The sequence below is a fragment of the Camarhynchus parvulus genome, chromosome 3 (genome assembly GCF_901933205.1).
Source record: "Camarhynchus parvulus chromosome 3, STF_HiC, whole genome shotgun sequence".
Taxonomy (NCBI): domain Eukaryota; kingdom Metazoa; phylum Chordata; class Aves; order Passeriformes; family Thraupidae; genus Camarhynchus; species Camarhynchus parvulus.
The window spans coordinates 110,957,069-110,977,095 of record NC_044573.1 but is presented as its reverse complement, the minus strand read 5'-3'; the positions used below and the strand labels follow the sequence as shown (position 1 = coordinate 110,977,095).

At 43.1% G+C, this 20,027-nt stretch overlaps 1 protein-coding gene across 1 annotated transcript in view; it reads right to left on the bottom strand.

Moving 5' to 3' along the window:
- The window catches only part of INTS9 (integrator complex subunit 9), a 60,234-nt gene that overhangs the window by 23,517 nt on the left and 16,690 nt on the right, over positions 1–20,027 (bottom strand). Inside the window, exons 7-11 of the mRNA XM_030945654.1 lie at positions 15,799–15,919; positions 13,962–14,096; positions 11,250–11,361; positions 5,545–5,725; positions 3,285–3,345 (exon numbers count right to left, since the gene is read on the bottom strand). Coding sequence (XP_030801514.1) covers positions 3,285–3,345; positions 5,545–5,725; positions 11,250–11,361; positions 13,962–14,096; positions 15,799–15,919 — 610 coding nt within the window. The remainder of the gene's footprint in view (positions 1–3,284; positions 3,346–5,544; positions 5,726–11,249; positions 11,362–13,961; positions 14,097–15,798; positions 15,920–20,027) is intronic.

Below are 20,027 nucleotides of genomic sequence, written 5' to 3'. Positions count from 1 at the left end.
CCTTTATAAACACAAAGCCTCCACCTCCACAAAAGGCATGGGGCAGAGTGTACAATCCATGGATCCTGTTAAAATTATCAAGGAGAACCCTAATTGCTCACGTGGGGCTGTGCTGGGATGGGATATTCCCATATGGAATTTGGTAAGACACCACACATTGGTTCTGGGATACCAGAATAACAAATCTAAGCTAAACAAATCACTGGTTTGTGCTCCACAGTATTTAGCAAGGCACTGTGGAGCTTCAATCTGAGCCTATTTAGACAGCTGATCCTTGGATATAATGGATACAGGGGCTTGGAAGTGAAAGCCACCCCCTGCCTTGCCAGCTGTGTTGACAAATATTTGGGATCTCCAGTTTTTGACTTTGCAGCCAGAGCAGCTCTTCCCTCAGAAATGCCTTTAAAAAGAAGCTCTTTTAGTTAGTGCACCACTAAAAGGCTGCAGGAGAGACTTCAACAAGAACCTGGACCCTCCATTTTTACTATTTTTAGCATGAACTGATGTTCAAATCCATCCCTACAAACCTGAAGCACTTCAGCCCACATTCCTTGCTCCTAACAGAGGGAAAGTATTCCCTATTCACTCAGACTGGATGTTAGGAAGCAAACTGCCACCACGAGAACTGTACCAGGACTGCGTAGGAGGAGGTAAGATGAACATCTACTGCTCCATTAAAGTGGAATTAAACAAGGAGGGAGAAATGTTTTAGGTTCTCTGCAGAGCTGAACATGTGCCTGGCTTTATTCAGCAGAGCAGAACAAGGAACGAGTTCAAAACGCCCGACATAAATCATAAAACGAAAATTTCCATGCAGAGAGAATGCAAAGGCTTCAAACAACTGAGTGAAGAGAGTGAGGAGAAATAAAAATAGTAATTGTAGAGACAATAAAGATGCTTTTATTTACCCTCTTGTGACAATAATAAAGGCATAGTTAAGTGAAATGCCAAATACAATCACAGCTGATTAAAGGAAGGAATTATTCTGTTCTATCCACACATCAGGCACTGCTGGAACTCATTGCTGCAAGGGACAACATCGAGGATTTGGGGGATTTTTTGCCTTCTTTGTTTTTAAATCTTGCTGTTTATACAACCAACAGGAACATCAAATTTCAGGACCAGCAGCATGCTGGGCTGGGCTTGTTCTGTGGATAATTAGAAGCTTATTTCCTGGCCTGTCCCTCTCTGATGTATCATGCCAGGCATGTTATTAATGCTTCCTAAGAAGTAAGAGGCATGTCTGAGTAATTCCCTATTTTTCTCCAACAACTGAGCAGTTAAGCACATCTTTTCATGATGGGCAATTTCAGCACAGGTTACATTGCACAAGCCTAGCATTACTTTGAAAAAAGCCAAGCAATTCTCCACTAACAACCTCTCTGATAGAAACCATCATTCACTGTCTGCTTCTGATACTCATTAAAAATCCCCTGAAGTGCCAGTAAGCAAAGCTCCTGCCTGGGGGAGGGAGTTGTGGAGGCCCAGGATTGTGCTGGAAGGAGATTTTCCTGATGTTTCACACTGTGTGAATGAAATAGAGCGTCAGGTGTGAGATTTTGGAGATTTAACAAGGGACACAAGGCACGTGCTGAGCACTGGGGTTTGGCATGGATATCCCGTGGGATGTTCCATGGTGCACCTGGAACAGACACATTCCTCCCTCTGTGCAGGGAAGCTGAGCTGGGATCCACTGCTGGGAGGCCTTTCCTACATAATTACCCTGATCTACACATGAAGCAAGAACAGAATAGCTCTTGCAAAGCTGTTCCAATAATTTAGTAAAATCTCACAATCAACAGGACCCCAGAGAATATAAAATGTCCCAGGAATTAGAGGACAGAGTTATCACTCTATAAACACAAAAACCCATTGTATAAGATGGGTTAATTAATCCAGTCTTTGACAGCTGCATGTTTGAATTCTCATTTTTGGATGGGTTTTCACTTCAATCTGCCAGTTCCAGTGAATATTGTAAATCAGAATACGGGCTGTCAGTGAATCCAATGACACTGTGGATCAACAAGGACATGCCAGAAAGCAGGGATGGAGGGCAAGACAGAAAGCACAGCCACAGCAAGGCTGCAGAGCCTCATACTCAGAGAGTTTGGAATTGATTTATCAGTGGGAATGAATTTTTTGGTTATAAAATAAGTGGTGAACAGGTGGCTTGCCCTGCAGTCCACATTATTCTTGGTAACAGATTATACATAATTCACTGCACATCCTGCTTGCAACACATTCAAGCATCTGGAAAGAGAGAGGGCTCCTGGTCAGATCCTACTTCCAACAACCTTTGAAGCACCTACAGATGATAGATATGATGGGTAGTGGCAATTTCCAGAACAACTCCCTGGATGAGATATCTCAGAGGGAAAAAAAAACCACCCAGTGTCTGTAAAAGCATTGAATTTCTGGGCTCTCAAACTTGCCATGGCCACTGTGCACGTCTCATCAAACAGTCTGGACCACAGCAACTGAAAGAGCCAAGTTTCTGCATGTCCCAAGTGGTTCAGTGGCTCACAGGAGGAGGATTTAGTTAAAATTCTCAGTCCTGTTTCTTCCTTTCTTCTCTTGTTTACTTCAGTGGGAAAGCTACCTGTTCCCAGGGGAGAATTTCCTGTCCTGCTGTGTGAGGTAACTCTGAAGGCATCAGTTTTATTTAATATCTGCTTGGCTAAAGCTTCCCCTAAAATTATTATTTTGTTGCAGGAAAATCCTCCAAATTTAGGATCCTCATTCTTCTTTGCTTCATTACAATGCTCAAGTAATTTCATTTACAACTGCCACAGACAGCACTCAAGTGCTGCAAACTTTAAATTTTGATATAAAAATCTCTCTTTCAAGATATCATTCCTCCTGCAGCAAACATGATGCCTGCTTCAGTGAGGGAGGAAGGAGCTGGCATGACTAAGCTGTCTCTGATAACAAGCTCTTAGTTTCACAGACTTGGAAATAAACTGCTTGGACAAAGGGAATGCTCGTGGTTGCAGCTGATAAGAGCAAACATCCCACACCAGATCTCCTTCTCTGGGGGAAGAAGTGAACCAGGCCAGCCTGTGCAAGAGATAGGCTGGAATAAACAGGGTAATTTTGGAGTTTAAGGAACACCATCACTCATTCCGCCCCCATGCTCCCAAATTCATCACAGAAAGCAAAGGAAAAAAACACTTTTATGAAAAATTAAACAAAACTTAAATAGCTGTAGAAGGGTTCATGAGAAAAATGACAGCTACACTGTGTGGACTGTGATCCAGAAAATGAACAAGACCATGGTAACTCACCTCAGCGTGGGGAAAAGGAGGTTCTGGGAGATACACCTTTGTTTGTTTGTTATGACACAACCTTTAAAAGAAAAGGAAAGCAGCCAGAGTTAGGGGTGCAGCACATCCTGCAGCATCTGCTGCCATCTACTGTTACACTCTTGGAGAAAACTGGTTTGGATCTGAGGCACCAGGTGCAAAATCACCAAATTGTCCTGTTGCTGCCTGAGTTTGTGGTTGGAGGCCCCAGACCTACAGGACACAACACCTCAGTCACAGCAGGATCACACAGAGATGGTGCAGGGCAGCTGAAGGTAATTCTGTACACACTGGAACTGAGCTCCTCTGCTGCTCAAGATAAATCTGTAAACCAGCATCCACAATGGTTCCTCATCCAGATCTCAGCAGCTTTTGCAAAGCCAAATCATTTGTCAACAGAAAAATCCCACTTACCTCATCCCACTTCTCAGCAGTGACTTGGTCCTTTTGGTTATTCTAATCCACTTTTCCTGTGCATTTTATTATTGGTAAATTGCCTCTCCCCACGGCCCAAGGCTCACAGTGACCTGGCATTTTCCATCAATCACTTATCTTTAAAACAGATATTGAGAGCTGTTGATGAGCTCTACCCAGACTCCTGATTCATCCTATTACAGCAGCTAAAAAAAGCTGCTTGTCAGAGGTCTGGGTGACGTGACAATGATCTGCAGTGACACTGTCCTGGTGGCTTTTCTGGGAAACACTGCCTGGCTCATACTTGCACTTTATTAAAAAGAAATGAGCCTGGGTCAAACTAATTTTGATAAAGTCTAAGAGATACTAAGAGCAAGGCACTTCCTTTAGCTGAGTAAGGGGTAGAACTAAAAGCTGGAATCCCTGAATATCAGCCACAGTTCTGACCCCAAACCTCTATTTTACAGATGTTCAACCTTTGCCTCCATTTCCATGTAAAACCACCAGATTTCAATCATCTTTACAATTGTCCTGAGGGATCAATTCCCACAAGATTTCCAGGACCTGTCTTTGCTTTCCTGAACTCCAGAATCTGGAGAGGAAGAAGAGAAGAGCCACCTTATTGTATTTAATATTCCAGAGCATGTCTCCATTGGTAAGAATTTGGAAAGAGTTCCAAGTGGTTGGGTTCTGCTTTCCAGGGCTCAGAATCACAGAATGGTTGGGGTTGGGAGGGACCTCCTGAGATCACCAAGTCCAAGCCCTGCTCAAGGACTCTCAGCAGAGCAGATCACCCAGGACTGTGTCCAGCTCGATTTTGATGTCTCCATAGCAAAGTCTGCATAACCTCTTTGCACAGAGGCTGCGGTGTTTCACAGAATCATGGAATGGTTTGGGTTGGAAGGGATCTGAAAGATCACCCAGTTCCAATCCCCTGCCATGGACTAGGACACCTTCCAGCATCCCAGGTTGTGCCAAGCTCCATCCAACCTGGCCTTGGACACTTCCAGGGGAGGAGCACTCACAGCTTCTCTGGGCACCCTGTGCCAGGGCTCACCATCCTCACAGGGAACAACTTCTTCCCAATATCCCATCTGACCCTGCCCTCTGGCAGTTTAAATCCCCATCCCTGATGGAATTTCACATGTTTTAATTTATTCTGCCAGTGGGCCCTGCTGAAGAGACTGAGCCCTCATCCTCATTACTTCCTATCAAGTGTTTCTACACAATGATAAGATCCCCCTGAGCCTTCTGCTCTCCAGGCTGGAGAGCCCCAGCTCCCACAGCCTCCCCTCATCTCCCTGGCCTGTGCTGGCCTCATTCCAGAAATCCCCCATCCTTCTGGTACTGGGGAGACCAGAAACCCATAGAACACTGTCCATGTGCCCTCAGCAGTGCTGAGCAGAGCAGGATCTCCTCTCCTGGCTCTGCTCTGCCTCAGGCAGCCCAGGACTCTCTTGGCCTTTTCTTGCCATGGCTTAGCAAAACTAAGACTGAAAAGTCTATTTTGCTTAGCCAGGGACATCATGGTAGAATTTGGAGGGCTTAGACTTGCAAACAGGCACAGCTAAAACTCATTCAAGTCAGGAACATAATTTACTCATTAGGGTAAACACCAAAAAGCAGAGATTGAGTTTGTACATTCTATCGGAAATGATCCTTCCCTAATTATAGAATATATTCTTACACACACACACCCACACACACACCCTGGTGACTCCAGGAATGTGTTCACAATCCTAACCAGGATTATTTTAGAATCTGTCAGGTAGAGATAACCTACACCTGCCTCTTCCCACAGCTGAGGGTGCTGCCCTGGCACACCTACCACTCAGCAAAGATCTGGGAGAACTCCAGGGAGCTGTTGGCAACAGGTGAGATGAAATAAAAGGGGACATTGGAGAGTCCTGCAGAGTCAATGTACTGATAGAGGCACTCCAGCAGGTCGTAGATCACTCCAGAGGGGTAACAGGGAACCAGGACATTGCCTCCATTCCGGACCGTCATTGCTAGGGAAGAGACAACGAGAAAAATCAATTCATTGCCTTTGAATTTAAACTTCTAATAAATTCCTTTCACCCAAATTTATATAAAAAGCAGCTTTTGCATGAATTAGCACAACACATCATGCACATGAGTTGGGAAGAAGTTTGGAAGTAACAGGGAACCAGGACACTGCCTCTATTCCAGACCATCATCGCTAGGGGAGAGACAACGAGAGAAATCAATTCACTGCCTTTATATCTAAACTTCTAATAAATTTCTTTCACCCAAATTTATATAAAAAGCAGCTTTTGCATGAATTATGCACATGAGTTGGGAAGAAGTTTGGAAGCAACAGAGAACCAGGACACTGCCTCTATTCCGGACAGCCATCGCTAGGGGAGAGACAACGAGAGAAATCAATTCCCTGCCTGTGAATTTAAACTTTTAATAAATTCCTTTCACCCAAATTTATGTAAAAAGCAGCTTTTGCATGAATTAGCACAACACATTATGCACATGAGTTGGGAAGAAAATACATTTATTTCCTGCTGGCTCCAGGCTCAGTGGAGTGATTCTACTCCTTTAGCTGGGGGCACATGGAAAACTCCTGACAGGAGAGGGCAGCCGTGCACTGGCACAGGAGGATAAAGGAGTGACACAAACCACCTCACCATCGAAATAAACCCTGCTCCACCTCTCAGCTGCCTCCAGAGGGGAAGGACAACAGCTCCCAGGTCTCAGCCAAAAGCACTGCACACGGTGAGCTGTTCAGTGCTTGGATTTCAGATGAAAAGCTGAAGGTGGGGTTATTTCAAACAGCACTCAGAGCCAGAAATGGGTGATGGAATGTTTGGCCTTTTTAAAAACTCTAAATGTTTCTGTCCTTTCTGTGTAACAAGAACAATTTAAAACTTGTAGACAGCATGAGACTAGATAAAAATGAGGAGAAGAAAAAGGAAATATAGGCTTACTCTGTAATTGAGACAGATCTGAGCACAACAGCAAAAGCAAGCAGAGCAAACATCGTGTTCTTTTTGGCAGAATGAATTACAAAAATACTGCACCTTCTGGGAAAGCAGAAATACTTTGTTCAGCTCAGTGAGCAATTTCACCTGTGGGGTAAAACCATCCACTGCTGTTAAATGCAGTGCAGCAGCAATAACAGCACGCACCAAGCATTCCACAGAAAGCTGTGGAAGAGCCTGAAAATACAAATACTGTATCCACCCAAATCCCTTCCTTGACTTCAATTTCCTACTGAGCTTTGCTGGGGTATGGATTTAGCATTTTAAGGGTCTTTTTGCCCCTGGTGGGGCAGAATCTTCCTCAAGGAAGATTTTTTCTGGGTGAATGTTTAAGTTTTATGGAGTTCAGGGAGATGCACAGCCTAGGAGGATTTTCCACATGCTTTTGTGGTTGTTTTACTCCTTGTAGCAGTCAGTGCCTCTGACACTGTGCTATCAACAACTGCTGATCAAAGGCCCCTTGTTTATCACTTATAATACAACTGCAGGGTAGCGGATTTATTTCTCCAGGCCATATGCAAACTATACCACCCAAATATTTGTAGAAAACGGCAACAGCTCACATTTGTCCAGAACTCGAGATGTTCCCAAACATCCCAGCAATGTGTGACATTATCCCCCTCACCTGGGCATATCTAAACTATCCCAACTGTAAACAGGATGTGAAGAGAGCAATGAGGAGGTTAAGAACAACGTTTTCAAAGCCATCTGGAGGTGGAAGTTGAGGCTGTGGCTCCAGGACCTGAATTTACACAGAGATATCACACCCCCAAAAATTCTGCAGAGGGAAGTACCTACACCCACTGCAGCAGGAATGGTGCACAGGTCAGGGATGGGAGGCAGAACAGAGGTTAAAGAATGTGTCAGGCCACAAAAAACCTGAGTTCCATTCCTTTGTGGTGCTTTGACCCTGGCTGGAGGCTGGGTGCCCACCAAAGCTGCTTTATCACTCAGCTGGGCAGGGGAGAAAGTGTAACAAAAAGCTTGTGGGGAGAGTTAAAACCAGGGAGAGATCAGTGACTAATTACCATCATGGACAAAATGGACTTGACTTGAGGAAATTAGCTTAATTTATTTCACCTCTCTCCACAGGGTATAGGCCTGGCCAGGGCCCTGATCCAGTGTGGGGTCACAGCTCCTTCAGCATCCCCCTGCTCCAGTCTGGGGTCTCCAGGTGGATTTCTGCACCCTTGTGGGCCCCCATGGCTGCAGAGGCACAGCTGCCTCTCCCTGGGCTAGGAATCTCAGCTTTGGTGCCTGGAGCAGCTCCTGCCTCTTCTTCCTCACTGCCCTGGGGGTCTGCAGGGCTGTTCCTCACTAATCCTCACTCTCCTCTTCCCTGGCTGCAACTGCTCCTACACAGTAATTTCTTTTCCCTCTTCACTCTGATATCCCACAAGTGCTGCCACCTCTGATGGGCTTGGCCTGGGCCAGCAGTGGGGCCATCCTGGAGCCAGGTGGGATGGGGGAAACTTCTGGAAACCCCTCACAGAAACCAGCCCTGTAGCCCCACAGTACCAAAACCTGGCCATGCCAAACCAAATACAGCCTGAATTCCCAGCTCTCCTTTCTCCACAGCCACTGGTTCCCTGGAAACCTCAACATTTTCTGCTAAAAAGAAGCACAAGTTCAAGATTTATGGGGCCACAAAAGAAAAAACAGAGGGTAAAGTCTTGGAGGAGATGTCAGCTTGAGTTTCTGTCCCCAGCAAAACTGCAGAGCTGTTTTGAGCAATAATGGATATAAAATCACAATCCTGGGAGTGGAGAATGATTCCAGCCAGGTGTCCACCAGGCCAGGGATCCACAAAGGGTTAAGAATCACCTCCCAGCTTCTGCAAAACAGGGGTGAAAACCTTTCTAAGAATATTGCTTTCCACACAAGCAGCAGGTCCAGTGTGGCTCTCTGCAGCACTAAAACAACTTTTCAGAGTTGTCAGGAAGAGGACATATCTATCTGAAAGTTGTTTAAAGCCCAATTTATCTTGGTGACTGACGGATGCTCTCTCCTGATAAAAGCTGTATAATAATCTTGGCATTTCAAATTTAGTCTCCTTCAGCAGCTCCATAACAAGTTGTTCAATTTACAACTCACAAAGAGATCCTTGCTTTCCCAACAGCTGCTGCCACAAGGTCGGTCGAGTTGGCACCTAAAAAGCAAACTGTGCTCTTTTCTGCTCTCTATAAACACACACAGCCTCACACTCACACAAAATATCACCAACTGTCCCCACAGACAGACTGGCAGCTTTGCTGCTGCTGCCCAAGGCAATGTGGAAATAAAACTGCTTTCCTTGAGCTCAGAGTGCTGGTGCTGCAGAGCTGAGCAGGAGAAAAAGGGGCTTGGGGTAAACTGGATAAAAACAGAGACTGAGGTGGAATTTTCTAGGATGAAAACAGGAGACTGAGGTGGAATTTTCACACTTCCATTTCTGTGCCTCACATCCCTCCTTCACAAGCCTGCTGGTACCTCCTCATACACACTTTTGGTGAATTTTGGTCTGCTTTAGAGTTTTTACCTTGAGTATTCAGAGTTGCTTGTGCACTCCCTTGAATATTTTGGAAGTGAGAAAACACAGATGAAAACTACTGTGCTCAGCCTGCCTGCTCAATTGCTTTGCCCAGTAACCCATTGCTTCTGGATGTTTTTACATATTTGAAAGAAAACTGATTTTCTGTTTTCCTGATACTGGGTAGATAAATATAGTTGGTGTCATGTAAAAGACAGCCCTAAACTGCATTAATATAGAATTATTTAATTTCTTCAGATTGCTGGTTTTGGCAAGTACCACTCAAATTCCAGATTCTTACAATGGCATTATTTTAAGCATCTATCTTCCTTTGGTCTTTAATGATTTTCTCATTTCTCTGAGTTTGTCTCATTCAAGACAGAAACTGGTCTGAGGACCTGCAAACCCCTGAAAAGAGTTCAGAATGTTTCTGTAAACCAGAACAAGTTGTGCAGACAAACAGCCACCTGCACTGACACATGTAACATGTTTATTTATACACAGCCAACTTCTGGATCCTGCTTTGGCTCAACTACAGCTCTAAGACTTTAATTTGTAAATGTATTTTAATTAACAGTCTCACTCTTGTTTACTCAGTGTTATACGAGGGGATTGTGCCACTGTTTGTCAGAGGGACAGTGACCCCCATGAAGGTCCAGAGAAGGGCAGCACATCTGGATTTACCAAAACAAGGTCACCAGAGCTGATCTGTGGCAGCTCACAGGGTAATAAAATCCAGGATTTAAAAACAGTGAAAAGGCAGGTGAAACACACACACATGTAAAAAACACACATTTAGGAAAGGAAGTCACAGGTGTTAACACAGCTTCAAGGGGAGGTTGAACAAAACCACTGGGCATCATTAACGACACAAACACATCTAATACAGGAAATTCCTGAAATAAAAATACTTAAAAATCATGACAGCAAAGTATCCCAGAATCTCACCCGGCTCTCCTGCTCTTCTTCAGGCATCTGCACACAGTCCCTGTTGGAACCAGGATGCTGGCAGAGAGGATCTTTAGTAAAACTCATAATTATCATTCTTATAAAATGCCAAAATGTACTCTATTAACAGATATTTGGGATCATTGAGTGGGTTGGGTTGGAGGGGACCTTAGGGATCCTCCAATTCCAACCCCCTGCCATGGGCAGGGTCCCATTCCACCAGACCACGAATGTAGTCTGATTTAGTTTTCTCATGTCTTTTGGTAACCTCTGTCAGGATCCTCCTATCATGAGCTTTTTAGTTTTATTGGTAAAAAGTAGTGAATTTAAAATAAAGGGAAGATCTCTGATAAAAGAACAGGGAACACAGAGCAGGACAGCCATGGAAAAGTGATTTGATGAAAGAAGGATGAGAGCACAGAGGAACTGAGCAGGGGGAAGGGGAGAAACGGAGAGAACAGCACTGGATGTGACATTCCAAACAGGCTGGAAAATGCTGCCATTCACACTGATATCACAGCTTTGCAATTATCAGCTTTTCCAGCTGTGAAAGCGTCTGATTAGGTTTTATATATCTGGGGGTCTATAAATATATCTTGACTTTTTTTTTAAACAGAGATTGTGCTGTTTGCTTTTGATATATTTAAAAGTCAGGTGTAAGAAGGGAAGCAGATGTGCTTGTTTTCAAAACTGAAAGTCATAAAAAAGCATATAAAGATTTTACTCTGGCTGATCCACAGGAAGGAAATAGTAATATTTCAGCTAGGAACAATATCCACTAGCCTGTTGGCAGCCAAGTGACATACTTAGCAAACCAGGAGCAGCAAGTGATTAAATCTCATTATACCTGTTCCATTCCAAAACATTTTAGGTACAACTTGTGTCTCTCCAAGCACTTACTGTATTAATGACACCAAGAGCACATCGTAAAATCTAAACAGGTAGTTTTATGCCAGGAGCTATAGCTGGACAACTTACTCAATTCCAGGAATCTCAGAATTATTTCCCACCCAAAGCCATGAATAAGATGATAAAACAGGCAGGAGATTTCTCTCAGCGACCTACCCAGGTTGCTGCAGAACTCTCCCACCATTCCATCGGGGTTGGCAGTGGGGATCTGGGTCAGCCCTGTCAGGATGAGAACGTCGCTGTTTTTAAGAGAAGCCTGGTCCATGGGCTGGAACAGAGCACATGGAAATAAAATCAGGAATGGCAGAGTTTCTCCAGGCAGGACATGATGAAGAGTCACCAAACATTTTACATTTCACACTCCATCTGTGGAAAACGAACTTGTTTTATACTGGTATTTTATTAAAGCAGAATGAAAATGCAAACCCATTTCTCTGCATTAGCAATCAGAGAGTAGATATTCAGAAATTAGATGTTAGTTTGACACTAAATACATATTCTTGACACTGAAAATGTAGCATGATCCAATCTTGATAAAGTAAAATCCAATTCTCTGTCTGCAGATGGTGAAAAGGTAACTTTGTGCCTCACTCTGGGTTGGGATGCCCTTCCCACAGCTACTGATTAAGCAAAAGTGGGCAACTGCTGGCAGCTGTGTGGTATTTTATGGTTATTTACTCTCAATAAACAACTCTCTGCAGTCTCACCAATCAGGAAAGATTTCTGCCAGAAGAGACAGATGAAGAGATTTCCTCTGCTGAACCCCCAAGACCACTGTAAGGTCAATTCCCCTGCTCACAGCTCTCCAGAGCCATTCTGAAGCAGTTGAGAAGGACCCTGCTCTGTTAAACATGTAGGGGAATTTCATATCAACTCTGACAGGAGTTTAAATTGTGCACCCCCTTGTAGGATCAGACCTGGCACGTGAGATTTATCACAATCTTTGACTCTCTCCAGTGTGTCCATGAAAATGAAATGCCAATAATGTAATAAAAAATAATATGGAATCTGCCTGTGATAATGTACATAATGATTATGGTATATTAGATCCACATAATTTCAGATGCCATTGCACTGAGAGGGCCTGCATTGATTTTTGTGGGTTAATGTAAAGAATATGTCTTAAAAGGCTTTTAGTGACATGTCTGAACCTGTGCTGTCAACTCCTGTTCTCCACTTCAGTGGCAACGGTGTCAATCCAGCCTCAGGAGAGGGGGAGACAAAATTTCAATGGAAACCATATGCCAGAAGAACAGGGAACTGTCAGTAGTGCCAGGCCTAAATCCCAATTCACTGGGAAAGCAGCTCTGGCTATGTTCAAAGTATATCCTATTTTAAAACAAAATGCAGTGACTTTTTTCACACTCTGCTAAAAAAAATGGGAATTTCACAATGAACTTCTCATCATGATCATATGGACAGACAAACAACTTTTCACTCCTGAGGAAGAAATGATTTGTTGCTCACAATTCTGACTGTGTGCCACTTGAGATACTGTTATCATTACATATTGTCTGTCAAACATCAAAGAGATGATGAAGAGCTGGCTGGAAGCTCCCAAAACCCACACACAGAAACACCAGATTGTAGCAGCCTGTGCTGGTGCTCCCAGGGATTAACCCCAGGACAAAAACTATCCATTGTCCTCAAAAAGCATCTGGAAGCAAATGCGAGACAATGATGATATGGGGTAACATCTGTGATGTGGTAAATAACAAGGAAAGTACAAACTGAATGGGATTTTAACTATCTGTTGAACTATTCCTTTTAAAGATATGCCCGGGAGCAGCTCACTCACACCATTCTCTGCCACTGGGACTTAATTTCCTCAAAACCAGAAATTTTACCAGCAGTTTCCAGAGAAATGTTTCACCTTTGGAAAACGATGAAGTCTGACCTGATAAACTGAATCCCTTTTCATGTCAGTGAAGAGAAAACATTCTCAGCTACCAAATTACTTCGTACAGGGCAAAGTTTCTCCTCACAGAAATATTGCATTCACACATTATCAAATACTGCTGCTCCTTCTCCAGGAGGGGATGAGAGCACAGCCCAGGATGGAATGAGGCTGATGAGAAACAGGGATTTAGAGGCTCTGATACATTTTGCGCACCTAAGGATGGCCATACTATTAAGGATCATTTATCTACTGCAGTTTCTCAGCTGAGAACAAGCTTTTAAGTGAGGGATGCTCAGAAGCAAAGCTCTCCAGCAGACACCCACCTTGGGGGAAATCACTTAGTGATCAAAAACCTGACACATCTTCTAAATTATTTTTAAATACCTCCTGCAATAATGCTTTTAACTATTTTGACAACTTCTGAAGCGCACAGCACTGCAAACTTCAAGCCTTTCTTTGCAGTAAGAATTTATGGATCTAGAGAGAATTAATTTACTGGAAATTACATCCACAGCACTATAAAGACTTTGCCCTTAGCAGAGCAGGGTGGAAAAGTTGGCAGCCACTGAGCTATCATTCCTCCTAAGGAAGGATGTTTCAGAAGTGATATAAAGCAGTCTGTGAACTGTCTGTGAAGATTCTTCAGTCAAATATGGATTTTTTTTAAAAGTCACTAATGCTCTTTGGTTTAACTCTATTGAAAATTTCCTCTTTAGAGTGAAAGACAATTCCACAGTTTTAAGTGAACATCAAATCACCAATAACAAAGAATTTTAGTTATCTTTCCCTCATAACTATTGACACCTGTCATTTGTCAGGGTATGTCTTATCAATGCCCATTAAGTCCAGGCACTGATAACACAGTTGCTTTAGAGTGGTCTCTACCCTAAACCTGATCCCAGCTGGAATAAACCCTTTTTTTGGAGTAAAACTTCCTCCTAAGGACTAAGAAAAGTCAGGGGCTGTACCTGAGGGTGTGTTGTAAGCAGAGAAGATCCTGAAACATAAGAAACCTTTTCATAGTGTGACTGGATAATCCAATTGGAACTCCCAAGAGCGTAGCCCGAGCTCAGAGGGGTGACCTGCACAGCACCAAACAGCTCCTGAAACACACAGTGAGAGACATTAACTTGAGAGAGCCCCAGAAGAATTCAGGACAGGTCATTTTGTCATCAGTGGTAGGAATTTCAAAAGCAGTTCTGCTGCTCAAAGCCTTTGTGAAGCTGTTCTGCTGACAATTACATCTGCTGGTTTTACCCACCCATGTCTAGCAGGACACATGCTCTGAGAAAAGCTTTTCCTGAGGCAGGGCCTCCATAAAGTCTCTCTTCCATGTGAATTTTATGGCATCTGAGTTCACACTGCAAAATACCTCAAAATGAAGGAATCAATCTTGATCCTTCATCTTGATCTTCTGCCTGCCTCTGCTGTATTGAAGAAGTTTATGGGAGCTTTGCATCTTTGAAGACTCTATTCTCCTTTAGCCAAATTCAATTGGTATTGGCCAGCAGGAGAGAAGGAAGGACAAGTACTTCTATACTGATAGAAAAACTCTGCTTGGGTTGCAAATTTTACTGTGGAAAACAAACTTAACCTCAAACTCATTAGCTATCTAACCTTTTATTTTTCAAATGCTACCTGCTGGTAGTTTAGCAACAACATCCTCAATCCACATTTTAGTTTCAGTGTAAGCAACTTGACAGTTGCCTCCTTTGCAGGTGTCATTAGGAATTGTAGTCCTTCATCTGTACCCAGGAATGTGGAATACTTGTTTGGAGAAAGGAAAATAAACCTCCTTAATGTGATCTGCCTTCTGGTTACTGAATAATAGAAAAAGCATCTGATTTATGCAATACAATGATTTTTCTAGTATTTCAATACATATTTGGATGCCTTGAAAAACAAGGCAGGGTGCCTTCATTCCTCAGAGTGTGTAAGCCAAGGCTCTAAAGTTTGATTATTTGAAAAGTTAACTTTGGGAAGAGAAAAAATATAGGTCTTTTTTCCCCAGTAACTACAAAAGAATGATTGGCTCAGATACATACACCTAAAATTAAGGGAGATGCATCCACACTGTGAAGACAGTCAAAAATTAACTGAAACAATCCATGGATAATGAGGAGTCACAACTTACTTTAACCCATATTTTTATTTTTTATGGCCTTTGAGCAGCAAAACCAGGTATCACAGCCCAAACAAGAGCAGGGATCATGGCACACATGCTGCCAACAATCCATATGGGATCTGCAGACTATGGAATTGTGGGTTCAGTTCATTCTGGAAACTACACTGGATTATAGTCAACAGCATTAAAGTCAATAACCGTTAGCTGGAAGCCCTGGGAAAGGAGTTTCTTAAGTTCACATTGAACCATTAGGTTTTGTTTACAGTCCCTAATTTACAGTATGAAACAAAGTGGAGGCTAAAGCACTCTAAAGATTCCCAGAAGTGAGACTGGGGAGCTGGGAAGGGGATGTGGCTTAGAGACAGAGAGGATACATTCACTCCCTGCATCTTCCCAGCTCTCAGTGGGCCAGCCATCAGCTCCAAATTTGAGGGCACGCCGCCTTAAAATTGGCCTCCCCAAGGAAGAGAAGAAACAAATGGATATTCCCTGATTTCACCAAACAAGAGCCTTCCTGGGAGGCAGACTGAGGGGCAGTCTGTGTAATCCTGTCTTGTTGTCTATGCCAGGATAACTAGATCCAACACAGGATTTAGAGGGGGAAAAGCTGGGGAACAACTCTTGGTGTTGCCTTGAGGAGTTGTTGGTGCTGCCCTGAGGGCAGCTGTCCAGGTACTCACGATTTTCTGGGAGTAGCCCACCAGCTGGATCTTGCTGAGGGCTGCGTTCACCTCAGGCATGGTGTAGCACTTCCTCCACATGGACACCTCCACTGCATCCTTCAGCGGGGCTGGCAGCAACCTGTGAACACCAGTGGAAGGTTCTGTGGGGATCCAGAACAACAGCTGGTGCTGGACCAGCTTCTACAACCATTTACATTCTCCACATCTTTAATTTTACCCTTTTAAATTTTTATTTTCAGTGTGCGTGGTGCTTCAAAGTGAGGAGCAAAGCCACACTTCCCAATCTGCCTCACCCTGAGGACTGCTCTCCTCCAGCTCTCTTTGTTGCTGTTCTGTCCAGCCCTTGCATCAAAGAAGTAGCTGTGATCAAGGTGTTACCACAACTCTTGGGGTATTTTCATCACTGATGAAAAGTGTTGGCTGATCTGAGATGTCAACATGAAATGCACTTCCAGCACTAGGATCTCAGATCAGTGTCTATTTTTTATATCATTATAATATCATTTTTTATATCATAATCATCTGAATAATACCCTAATAATCTGAAACAATCTGGTGATTAAAGTACAGTTACCAGACCATGAGCAGGGATGGCCCTACCCTGATTTCTGCCACTGGTCTCTTCCAAGAGCACATGTCCCTGCAGCTCAGCTCAGCTCAGCTTCTCTGCCTTCAACCCCACTTCCCTTCTGAGTGCCGTGGCAGGGACACACCAGCTGACACTGCAGAGCTCTTTGAAATCCCCTCCACGGAAGTATTTAAGACGTTTTACACCAAAGTGAGATCCATCCATTCTGCTCCTCGCAGACACTGCAAGTCAGCTGGCCGGCGTTGTCAAGGGAAGAAGTGAACTATAATGTCACCGGCTGGAAGAGGGATGGCTAACTTCTGGGAAATAAATCTTCCTTAGCAACATGAACTGAGGCAGGAAGCAGCACAGCTGCCAAATGCATAAGAAGAATAGGAATTTTTTTTTGTATATTAAACCAATGCTAAATCAAAGGCTAATTCAAACCAATTTCCAAAGATTTATGGAAATTGGTCAAGTTTCTTTGATCAATTTGTTTAAAGGAATTTAATTTATTGTTATATCTACTAGGTCAGTGAACTCCTCCATAATTTAAGATACTGAAGAAAGGATTAAGGACAGCTCTTGCCAAGACCACAGCACAGGTCCAGAACGATAACTGCAATTCCAGCACACGCTGGCTGAAAGCACCCTGTGCTTCAGGAAACAAACAAAGCCTTCAAGGTCTTTTTTGGGAAGTCGTAAGCAACAAAAGGAGACACAATGTGGAGAGTTGTCCACCACTGCACTGAAGCAAATTGCCTGTAAAAGCCTTTAACCTACCATAAGAAGCATTTAGTGTTGGATGCTTTCAGGAGCTTCTCTTCTGGGAAGAGGAAAATGTTTCTCCAGGTAATGGAGAAAGTGGGGAATTGTCCTTGGTGAAGGAAGCTTCTCTTAGCCTTGACTGTGGCTACACTGAAAATACTCTGATCCCTGGCAGAGACCAGTGGCACCAGTCTCCAGTCTGAAAATACTCTGATCCCTGGCAGAGACCAGGGGCACCAGTCACCTGTGGTTTCATGAAGCAGAGTGACAACGAGGCACTGGTCCCTCAGATGCATTCAGTCTGTCATCTCACTTCTAAAATTCCTACAGAGTTACCAGAGGATATTCTGTGGTCTGGAGTAAATCTGTTGCCACCATGGCAACATCCTGTTAGAGATCACCTCACAACAACCAGATGTGTGACGGCAGCTGCTGTGACAGCCATAAATGCGAAGGTACCATGAATCCACATGGTTGAGGATACAAAATTCACCCTTCAAAAACTCAGTGATTTGTGTTTTCCCTGGAATCTGCATGGAGACAGCCCCTCCTGGTCAATGCAAAAGGTAGCATTTAATATATGATGTAAAACCCCAGAATTGTTTGGAGGGAGAGGAGGATGGCAGCACCAAACTACATCAGGCCACAGCCTCTCTCATGCCCTGCTCAGCCTCAGGAAACAGCCTGTTTCAAACACTTTAAAAGATATGGGAAACCATCAAACAAGAAGTCAACAAAGTGCTTTTCACAAGGCAAACTTCCTCTTTAGCCCCTGAATCCCAATCAGTGTGAAAGATATCCTGGCTGACATCTCCAGAGCTTCCACGAGACTGCTCACTTGAAATAAAAGCCAGTGGCAATAAAACAGGCTAAGCAATTAGTTCAGACTGGATCTGATAATGGAAAAATGTAAACCACTATAATGAACTTATTATATTTTATACAGTATTTGCATTTAAAATGCTCCAGTGCTTTATCTAATGAAGATGATAATACTTTGTGTTTTCTACTAACTGTTTGGAGGAGAACTAGCTGAACTGTAAAGCAGTAATGGGGATTGATCAGCCTGAAAAATTAAAGTTAGACTCAGAAGTAATAAGTATTCTGCTCTAGCAACAGCCAAGTAGGAAAAAAAAAAAAACCCAATTCATCAAGATCACATTTTCTTAAGTAACGGATGTCAGTCCAAGGCTGCATGTGCCATTAGCCAGGTGCTAATTTGGGGATCAGTAGATGTTTTGCTCTAATAATCAGTTCCATTCACGCCTGCGTGACACTTGTCACCAGGCATCTCAAAACACTTTGCAAACATTAATTAAAGTCCCCGGGTGCCCTCTGTGCTGGATGGGAGCTGTTTTACAGATGCACACAGAGGTGAAGGGGGAAACTCAGGGCACAGGTGGGGCAGAGGTGGAGAGGGAGTTCGCATTTGTCCTCTTGTTCCAGTTCAAAGACAACATTGGTTCCTAACAGTAGAGTTAATTATACACAAATTTATGTTATTAAACTGATGTTTATAGCTTCCACTTCCCTGCTACCCCTTTACAACAGCTACAGGATGGAACTATGAATTTTGGGGGACATGTCCAGCAACAGGAGAAAGGAACATGTATTTTAAATATCACTTCAAGGAAAAAAAGGCTCCAGTCTTCTACAGCAGCTGAATCAGAACAAAAATTCCCTCTCTGTGTTCTCCTCTGGAATAATCAGCAGCATGCAAAGTGCCAGGCAGCACTTTTCCTAAAATACGACCACCAGGAAAGTGACATTATATGAGCTGCAAGATATACGATTCTCCTTTAAACCATGCATACAAAACATGCCTGGTGTGACAGGAATAATGGCTCCAGCCCTCTCTCTCCACACACTGGGAGCTTCAGCAGTGGCCCTGGGCAGGCCAGTGGACCCCAAAATTAAAAAAACCCCACACTATTCTAAAAATCCTGCTGAATTTCAGTGTATTTGGTTTTGCTTTACATCTGACTTGATATCTGCTTGTCTTCTTCAGGAGAATGAGAGTTATGGTGTAAAGACTGCTCCTAAATTCAGCAGGGGAACACAATATACAGCTAAAACCATGGTGATTTGGATTTTTAATTTTTGCTTTGTGATACTGGGAAATATCAGGGCTACTCTTCTAATGTAAGAAATAATTCACTTTTAGGAAACTTCTAAATCAAGCCATCTTAAGATTTAGGAGTATAAAAAGGGAGATCAATTAAAAATGCACAAAGCAGCTTTTAAAAATAACTTTTTAATCAACCAATCCTATCTTTAAAATGTGCTAAAACCAAAACTGTCTCCACCAAGGAACATGCTGTGCACCTGAAATTGTTTTTATTCCCAAGGAAAGCATCAGCTACAATTAGTAAACTGTATGGATAATTTTTAGATTCCATAGGCTTTCAAAACTCTGAGCATCTTGTTTTGATGTATAGCTGGAATAATGGACATGGTGCTTCAAAATAAGCTTTTTTATTCAGATTTTAATTTGTCTTTAAGCTTTGGAAAGCCAAAAAGCCCACTCTGCTGTTTAGGTGTAAAGATGGGAAGAAAGGTAACACCAATGACCTCCAACAGCTGTGTCTTTACTTTCTTAGTATGTCAGCAAACATAAATGTAAATACCATTTAAATTTAAATTATTCCAATGCAGTGTCATTAAATTTAAATAGCCTTCTTATTTCAACAACTTTTTATGATGTTACTACCAAAATCTGATGGTTTTATCTGCCATCATGGAGCTGAACTGTGTGAGAGGAGATCAGGGGAAGCTTTGCTGTTACCAAGTCTTTCTTTCTCCAAGAAACAAATCTGAGAGGTTGAAAAACCAACAATGTGCAGAAATGATTAAAGAAATAATCGACCCAAGGAGTCACAGTAGCAAATCT